This window comes from Morone saxatilis, unplaced genomic scaffold (genome assembly GCF_004916995.1).
Source record: "Morone saxatilis isolate NCDOM2014 unplaced genomic scaffold, NCSU_SB_2.0 Contig11, whole genome shotgun sequence".
Classification (NCBI taxonomy): Eukaryota; Metazoa; Chordata; class Actinopteri; family Moronidae; genus Morone; species Morone saxatilis.
Genome location: NW_023339663.1, coordinates 28,508,910 through 28,518,745, shown reverse-complemented (window position 1 = coordinate 28,518,745; position 9,836 = coordinate 28,508,910). Strand labels below are relative to the sequence as shown.

The 9,836-nt window shown below is 37.4% G+C and overlaps 1 protein-coding gene across 3 annotated transcripts; it reads right to left on the bottom strand.

Moving 5' to 3' along the window:
- Positions 1-222: 222 nt before the first annotated feature.
- On the bottom strand, positions 223-8,295 carry LOC118321331 (tryptophan 5-hydroxylase 1-like). Of its 3 annotated transcripts, XM_035652610.1 has the most exons (12): positions 8,199-8,295; positions 7,618-7,622; positions 6,604-6,750; positions 6,318-6,501; positions 5,906-6,006; positions 5,697-5,764; positions 4,938-5,134; positions 3,179-3,314; positions 2,958-3,084; positions 2,143-2,238; positions 1,393-1,526; positions 223-385 (listed from the first exon to the last, which is right to left on the bottom strand). In XM_035652610.1, exons 1-12 carry the CDS (start codon positions 8,293-8,295, stop codon positions 223-225), a joined length of 1,455 nt encoding a protein of 484 aa, XP_035508503.1. The 3 variants fall into 3 exon arrangements, with proteins under 3 accessions (XP_035508503.1, XP_035508502.1, XP_035508504.1); XM_035652609.1 differs by lacking the exon at positions 7,618-7,622 and having other exon boundaries at positions 8,179-8,295; XM_035652611.1 differs by lacking the exon at positions 7,618-7,622 and having other exon boundaries at positions 8,203-8,295.
- Positions 8,296-9,836: the final 1,541 nt, after the last annotated feature.

Below are 9,836 nucleotides of genomic sequence, written 5' to 3'. Positions count from 1 at the left end.
GTTGGTCTTGTGTGGGTTAATACTGTTATTTACATTGACATTTGACATGGCCTTTATCCATTAAACCCATTGTGTTTAATTACATTGAATGACAGACTTTGTCTGATGAATGAAACCCATTCTCATCTACCCCATCCAACTTACTGATCCCCAAACAAACCATTCCAACTCAAACTAGCCTCTTCTGACCCAGGTAACAACCCCCCCCCCCTCCTCAGACTCTCAGGTGCTGAGTCGGTTCAGAGCGTCTTCCACAATGTCCAGCTCGTGCCGGATGTCCTTCACCATGCTATTGATGCTGTTGGTGTCCTTCAGGACATCCACACTCTGGGTGTAGGGATTGTAGTGTACTGTGAATGGACGCCGAATGGTCTTGGCAAACTCCCTGCAGACACAGCAAAGTCATTCATGAATAGCCCAGTTCAACCTTTTACATCACAAAATCATTCAACCAAAGTTGTGTGTGTATAAGACAATTTAAAAACATCATCTCAAAAATGAAATTCCAGGGAGGACTTTTAAATATTCAGAATTTTAGTGGAATATATCAACATAAACAACAACACTGTGAGTTACCTACTTGGAAAACATTATTACAGCTAGACTAAGGTCCAGATGCTTGGGAATGCTAACCATCATAACATGGAGACTTTTGCTGTGATACAGTATCTGCCGTTGGTAAGAAGAAAGTTTGACTGGGAAATGATTCATGTTGTTTCCAGATGAGTGAGATGAGAAGATTGATACCACTCTCATGACTACACTAAATACAAAGCTAGAGACTTAGCACAAAGACTGAAACCAGGGGGAAATAGTTAGCTCTGTCTAAAGCTCAAAAATACTTTTAATAAAGTGTAACTGTACATTTTAAACCTTTATATTCTTAATATATTGTATGTCTATTACATCTGGAGTATATGTAACGAAAGTAATTTTCCCCCTGGGATTTAATAAAGTATTTCTTGAAATTCTGATTCTGATTCTGATATAAACACTTCCAAAGCTCACATTTGAATCTGTACACAAATAGTAAAAACGTATTTCTTGGCAAACAACAGCTAGGTGCAGTGACTTCCTGTCTATTTTGCAGTTTTGAGTTTTGCAGAGAGCCAGTTGAGCTGTTATGCTAAGATAAGATAAGCACCCCCTTCTTATAGCTCTATACCTAATGCACGACATGAGAATGGTATCAAAAGGAAGTGAATACAATTTTCCAAAATGCTGAACTCTTGTTCTAGGTTGCCATGTTGAAAAAGTCATCTGATAATGTTACTGCAGTGCTGCGTCAAGACAACTGTTTGCTCACTAGAACAAAGATGCAAACTTAGAGAATGGATTATAGCTACATTATAATAATTAAGCACTTATTTTAGCAGACAGAACTCGACTGACCTCATTTTGTTCTTGGCTTCCTCAAAACTGTCGGAAACAAAGTAAACTTCTTGGAACGTAGTTATCAAGCACTCCTGCTTACAGGTCACCATGGGATCAAATGAAAGGATACGAGCCTTACCAGACATAGCATGCTAACAGAAGAAAGAGACATTTTGTGGTCAGATTTACATTTTAGTCACTAGACAATTTACATATTGAGAGAATGCCCTTCTTAATCTGGCTGGTCAAGTAACTTGGTTTTGGATGACTACATGTGAGTTCACTGATTCTTGAGACATGGGACAAATCCAGCAATTGTAACTGCTTTTAGGTTTAAAAAAATATAGATTTTCAATTCTAGATGTTATAAGGGACACAATTATCCCCTTCAATTTCATTTAATCATTATTATATCAAATCACTTATTGTCTTATCTCTATGTTTAAAACAGTGCATCCAGAGATTTAAAAGAGATTGTTTCATATACACATAATACAAAACAAAGTTCTTAATACAGTCAGTGTTTGTTCATTCATCTGAACTATGAATGTACAAATACTTTTGTAATAAAGGAAGTATAATGTGAAAAATTCTTCTTGGTCTAGGTAATCTCCACAAATGGCCACATTTTCACCAAATTTTGTTGAAATATCTTAATTTTTTAAGGCATAGCTAAGAAAACCTACAGGCCAAATCTCAAATGGAAATACGCAATATAAGCAGTAAGTTAAACAGATAAACTTGTAGTGTACAAAGTTCACTAGTCACCTTGAGTTCACTGATGGAGGAGAGCAGTCCAGCTCCATAGGCCCTTAACCTGCCATCCTGCTTACACAGACCAAACTCTACTGTGAAGAAATAACACTGGAACCAAACAGGTTGGAACTTTTAAATCACTCATTCATACACAGCATGAGAATGTAAGTATGAGATGTCACTGCAGAAGTGAAGTGAGATGTGATTGTGCATATGGTAGGAATATTCCAAATATATATATAAAAAAAGCCACCAGGTCGCCTGCTTAAGCGAGTTCTAAGCTGCTTAAATCACATCTCTTTCCACCACAATGCTGACAATACACACTCTAAACCTTAAGGCCTGGACTCATCAACATTTAAAATGGCAACATTTTGTGGCAAATCAATAGATTTACATGTGGTAGTAAATATAGTAAATCCCCTCAAAGTTTACATAGTTCAACTTTGGTGAACTTGACCCATAGCAAACTGTCTATGTGAGTCAGCTGCCTGACAGTTAGCAATGCATCCCTTGTAGGATGCAATGCTAATTGTCAGGCTAAAATGAAACCTAGGAGACTCACAAGCAGTCAAAATGTCAACACGCCAGCCAGTTTCAATAAAATTTAAAAGTTTAGCAGCCAAACCATGTTATGTTGTTTTCAGTGTTACACTGTAGTATATAATTAAAGCAACTGATCCTTGAACAAGGATTTCAAGCTCTTTAGTTGTAGTATCCTCTTTGGTTTGGTCCAAATACAAACATTTTTGTGGTTTCAACAAAGATAGAGATTATAGACTGTGAACATCCCTAGTGTGTGTGTGTGTGTGTGGGTGTTTTCTCACTGTGGCCAGTTTCTGTACGGCATCATCTGAAGCTCCCAGCGATGCTAAACCGATCTCTTGGGAGAACTGGGCAAAGCTGGGCTCAGCAAGCAGAGGAACATGGCCCAGCAGCTCATGGCATGTGTCTCTGCAGCAAACACACTCACACGTTTTAAAAGGTAAACACAGGTATTGCCTCACTCAAGAATTCATGATCAAAAAGTGAAAGTGTGTGTTCTTACGGTTCGGGTGTATACAGAGGGTCGGAGCTGTGGCGGACGTACTGAGTGCAGTGGAATACTCTGAAGGCCAAGCCTGCTAGAAAGTCTCTGGGGGAGAGGTACCCTGCCACCGGCCGGATGGTGAAGCCTGAGCGCTCTGCTCACACACACACACACAAACACCACCACTCATTTTTAAAATAAATTCTGATCTAATATGAGCTCTGTAGAAAAACACCCCACAATACTCATGTTATGTCTTGTCACACAATTTACATGAATCAGTTCAGATAAAATAGAGTTTGGTTTAATACAAGAAAATGTGATTATATGAGAATATTTGCGTGTGTTTCTAGAAGACTGTGTTTGCAGTGTAGACATGGTCAGATTACACATTTAGAAACAGTTCATGCCAGTGTCTGTGGCTTCAGTTTCATCAGTCCCATTGTAGAGATAGGAATATGAACGGCACTTGGGATGAAGGACTTTTTAAATAAATTTTTAGTTGCTCTAGCGCCTCCCAGAGCTCAAAGGCACAAACTGGCTGGATGCTCCTTTCAGTAGAAAGTTGAGTCAAGGGATTTTCAGATCTCTCTCCTCATACAGGTATTATTGCTTCCCTGAAAGTTGCTCCCTGCTGGTCAGAGGAATTAAATATTGATGTCTCAATTTTCAGGTTTATTGGTTCACAAAGTATTAATTATATATGAAATATGTTAATATGTTATGACTGGTGATTTTTTTTTAAAGTATATTTTTGGCTTTTATGCCTCTTTAGGACAGCTGGAGACAAACAGGAAAGGGGGCAGAGAGACAGAGTGGATGACACGCAGCAAAGGGCCGCAGGTCGGATTTGAACACTGGGCCGCTGCAGCAAGAATTCAGCCTTAGTACATGGGTTGCCAGCTCTACCCACTGAGCTAACCGGGCACCCATAACTGGTGACTTTTTGGCAGAAAGGTTGCTCATAGTGACGCCAGCTATTGAAAACACTAACAAAACAAGAATTAAAATACACACTCATCTATGTTTAATATCTACACTAAACATTTATGTAGGTTAAGTTGTACTCAGCAAGACTCATACACCTCTCATAACATTCTAATAATGTGGGAAACAAGCTGAATTCCCCTGTATAATAGTGTTAAATTCCCCCAGACAAATATTGAACATTTATTTCAAAAGCTCTATTCATGTTTTCAGCAGCTGCCGTCACTGTGAGTAACCAGAGATGCATTTGGCTGAAAGTCACCGGTTAACACGGCCTCTCAATGTGCTCTTTCCTCACGAAAGTTGGAACAAATGTTTAAATTAGGCCTTGTAGATCTAATATGAGTAAAGCTTCAGCAACTGGACTGCTTATTTCTATTTGATCAGAAACTAATTTTGGTGGATGGCTAAGGTGAAATAAGTTAGGGTTAGGGTTAGTTAAGTTTACTGATCTTACTCCATACGGAACTCTACTACTCATGCTCAAACCCCATTGGCTCACAGAGCTAGTGGCTTCAGGAGGGAGGACTGCAGTTGGACCCTTCTCTGGGTTTTGGGGTTTGCCAGCTATTTTTCTCACCATTGACACCCCCATGTTGGGAACCACTGACCTAAACTGTGGATTTAAGAATGAACTTTCTGGAACACCACTAGGGGTCACCAAAGCTTCATGGGGGGGCAACAAGGCCTTCTTGACTTTAATCATTGCTAGAAAACTTAAAAAATATACACAGTAGGTCTATATGTCAGTATTTGGCTCAATTGCCATGGCTGAGGTTCAAACAGTTACCTCTGAGGAAGTGTGAGACGTCCTCCAGCTGGGGGATGTTGTCTTCGCTGTAGCTGCAGTATTTGCTCAGCAGAGGGAGGTTCTTCAGATACTCCTTGCAGGCATGGCTGGGGTACAACTTGTTGAGCTCCCTGAACACCTCGCCCCAGGTTCGCACCTCCTCTGTTGTGAAGTCTATGCGAGGGATGGGATCGCCGCTGACAGACAGGAAGAGTTAGTTAGCGTGTTGACTTCAATATAATTAATATAAAACTCACTTTTTATTAATGACAAACCATGGTGACCTAGTACACAGTGAGAAGAGCAAATTTGTGCGTAAATGAATGTTTTATTTTTATTGCTATGTCTGCATCACTTCATATTTTCTTTAACAGGTAAAGCAGCCATTTTGAAGAGATATACGTTTTAAAAAAATCACAAATTCATCATTAGTAAAACAATGCACATTTTAAATACTTTATAAATTAACCAAAATAAAGGCATTGAGGTTTTTTCTCTTTGTAAAACAAACAGTGTGCTCTCACTTTCTGAGACAAAATATGTATATTTAGGAAAAGTTTCTTCAGTTAGAGGTATGATTTTTGGGAGTATTTTCAATACAAACTTTTTCACATATCATTTTGCTCATATTTACTACAGTGTGCCTATTTATATAGTTTATTTTGTTATTGAAATATGTCACCTAAATCAGTTTTATACATCAAAGCAAAACTTAAACAGTTTCAAATGCATCACAGTCAAAGAAACAATGGAACTTACTGTTTGTAGCTCATGGCCAAATCAGCAAAATATTTTCTTCTTTTGCGATATATGTTGTCTTTAAATCCCTGCAAAGACAGCACAGTCTCAGTCCATATTTTCACTGTTTCCTCATTATAAAAGTAAAGACGCTGAAGCTGTCTGTCTGTCATTTTAGACAAGAAGCGGAAATGTATGTGAGCTGTAACAACAGCGTCCGTCCCACATACCGGATGATCTGCATCTAATTCAGAGCCGTACATCAAAACCCTGTCTGCACACAGATCCAGATCAGAGATCTTTTTAGGGAACCAGGGCACACCAGCCATATCTGAAAGACAATACAGGTTTCAGATGAATTTCAGCATTTGCATGTAATCATAATTTAATACAAACCTCGGGAATTAGATTTGAACCACATACGTTATTAATGTTACTAAAAACTAATTCAGTTTAAGTCAAAAAACATTCTTGATCAAGTAGCTTTAAGTGACACTGACTTAATTTTGTCATTTTTATTTATACTGTGAAAACAAAATAGAATAAGAACATGGGAATATATAATGTTTTTTAACTTTAAATTGAGTTCAGAGTTAAAATAACATTGCATATGAGTTCAGTCAAGATTAAAGTATGGCCTACCTTCATCAGGTACAATGGAGTTGTCAAACGTAATAATCTCAATAACATCAGTGTGCTTCTTCAGCAGCTGAGTCAGATCCTTGAACTGCTCGTGCTCGGTGTCACACTCCACAAAAATCTCAAAGTCTGAATTCCTTCGTTTGGACTTGCGAGACTCGATATGAACGAGGTTGACATGTTTTTCCTGCACATATAACATACGAGATGGAAAAGCCTCTAAACACAATTTTTAAAGATGACAAAGCATGCTATGGCATAATTTAAAAACTTTAAATCAAACACCCACCTGGAAAAGCTTTAGTGCCTTGACAAGACCACCAACTTCATTTTTCAGGGAGAATATGATAGTTGCACTGCTTTTCTCAGAGCTGGTGGGCCTTTCAGTGGAGATGCTCCTATTGTCCTGGTTCTCATCAATTTTACTAAAGGTAACCTTAATCATATGTAAAAAAACAAAAACAAAAAAAAACATTTATACATATTGTATGCATCAGAGATTCCCCTGCGGCCTAAAATAAATAATAAAAAACATGTGTTCAGTGCTCATTGGTCAACAGACCCACTAAGCAGAAAGATAAAGGTACTGTAGACGTATGCTGTCGTATGTGTTGTCCAACTGGTGAAGATTTAAATAAAAATATATATTTACATATTATAATGTGCTTGTCTTTTATCTATATGCATATTACAGTGTGTAACTGAGCTCTGTATTAGTTGAACAGGATCGAAATTTAATGTTCAATATTCAAGAAACACTTAATGTAATTCCAGAGACCTGTGCATAAGAACATTTTCTGTTGGTTCTTCGCTGTGTGATTTTACATAAACCTGCTGCACGAGGGGCCCCTGGCTTTGATTCAACACATGTTATAATAAACCTTTCAGAAATTGCTAAACATCTCATTTTAGTCCACATTAGAGCGGGTTACCTTTCAATTTTTCTTTTCTTTTTTTTTTTTACATGTTGCAGTGAAATTAGTCAACACAGAATAAGTCCCACTGAAATTAAATTCAAATGTTGTTGTCTGCAACATATCTGCTCTATGAATCCCATGTTCTGTGTTCTCCTTTGAAAAAAAAAGTCTGAAACCAAAACAAAGAAATAAATTGTATTATGTGGTTTCACGATTTTGCATCAATTTGATGGAATACCATTACGTCTAATGTTGCATAAAGCTGTTATGTCAGTGTTCTATCACAGGCAAAGCAGACTGTCACACTGAGCCAGAAAGCAGCCCACTATACAACATAAGAGCCACAGACAACTCACATTAGTTCTTCTGCTAATTCTCCTTTTAACTTTAACTTACAACCATAGACAAACTGGTTCTGATACAATTTAGCAGGCTGGAAAGGCACTGCTAACATCAGTTTGCAGGTTGGATAGCTAATTTAGTTCTTTTAATAAAACAAAAGTTGACCATATTTTTTACCTGGACTTTAAATAATGTGCAATTTTATCAATCAATCAATTAATCAATCAATCAATCAAACTTTATTTGTATAGCACTTTTAACACGAGCAAAATGTAACACAAAGTGCTTCACACAATAAAACTTAAAATTGGTCTAATGTGCGCTCATCAACGCATGTGCTGCTGAGTTTTGAAGTAATTGTAACTGAGTAATAATCTCTGAGCTTCAGTACTGATGACAAAGACTTCAGTTTTGTCCTGATTGAGCTGTAGAATATAGAATGTCATCCATATACTGTATATATATATATGTATATATATAATAGAAACAACTTGACAACTTTGACGGCCAGCACAGAGTCATCAGCTGTGGTCAAACAACTTAAAACTGCAACTAAACCAGAAGTCCAATCTTCTCTTATGTGAGCCTTTCAAGACACACAGAACACAAGCATCATTATTTCTACTTACTTCATTATTGAGCTGCTTCTCCTCATAAGCAGAGTTTACAGAGTCAAAAGACCTTCCTTTGTGTGGCCCCTGTTCAGATTTCTTGGCGTACATGTCTGTCTCTGGATCAAAATGGATTCAGTAAAGTTGTTCTCCACTAGCTACTGCTGAGCTTGAAACTAGATGACAGCAAGTTCTCCAAAAGGAAGCCTGTGTCAGCAGTAGAAGACTACTGTAGTAGCTACAGTACGAATTGCCATATGTACTGTCACACCGAGCAAAATGCTGTGGTATTTATGAAGCTGTAGTGGATGGGAGGGTGCGTGGAGACAGAGAGCAGCCACTTCTCCCAGCAGGAGGGAGGGCCAAGGGTTGGTAAGTTTCTGGAAATGTTCCAAAGGGAAGTTATTTTGGAATATTTTGGTACAATTTCAATATAAAAATCATACATTTGAATGGTGAATAGTGAAAATGCTCATAAAAATGTAATACTATGGCATGTTTTGGTTGAAAGTATGTCCATTTAATTGAATTGTAACCGTGAACTGCATGCAGCAGCGCACTCTTCCATCACATGTACAGATAATTTGCCAGCATCCAATTAAAATTCAGTAAAATTAAAACCCTCCGAATGCAGTGTGCATTGTCCCATTACATGTTTAGCCCACCCTACTGCCAACACTGCTGTGCTATCTAAGGCCAAAGGACTGCATGCTTTCAGGTAGGTTTTGATTATATGACTGGACTGAACATATTTTATATTTTTTATGACAGTTTAGTTAGGGGCAGCACATAATAGCCTAAAGCAAAGTTGGTTACACAGTTACTTACTTATAACTTACACCTTCTGCTAATGTTGCTATCTATCTGTAATAATAATATAATGATAACTAACTCCTATATTTCCATTGTATTCCTGTTATTTTTCTGTTAACTCCAATAATATCCCATTCATTTAAATGGAAAGTTTCCATCTTGAATATCATATATTTGTAACCCTAGTCACAATTGACATCATGGCCTGACAAAAGGTCAAATTCAGATTCAGGTGGCCATGAAGTAATTATTCAGATATTGGACAGTATAATAAGAATAAGAAAAATAAAGGCTTTATGTAAACAATTTAAACAACTATTTCCGAAGTTACAATGAGCTTCAGAGGATAGAAAGTTGATACAAATATGCTAGAAAAACATTACAGCAACAACAATACCATAAACACATAAAAATAACAATTGAAGGAGGAATGTAGAAGTGACACAGTGAAATCCATCTGTGCAATGTGGCTGTAGGGCTAGTTGGTGAACTACTGTATATTCAATGTTTCCAAAAAATACATAGATGCAATTAACTGTCCTGTAAACAATGATACAATACCTTTTTTTTTTAACCTTTTAACAGATCACACTTTCAATTTTAATTTTTGGCATCACATAGGTAGAATTTTGATCACTGTGTGTGATTGGATATTGTGTTGCATTGGTAATGCTGGTTAATTCCATAGACAGATACAGCAGACTCATAAAAATACTAAAGACTGCATGGTGCGTTAATGATGTTGCTGTTATGAGCAACCAACATGTTTACGAGTTCTTACCATCAGGAGCAACATTAGAGGTGAAAATAATGAGGTTTCCCCTACTGTAAAAACGGAC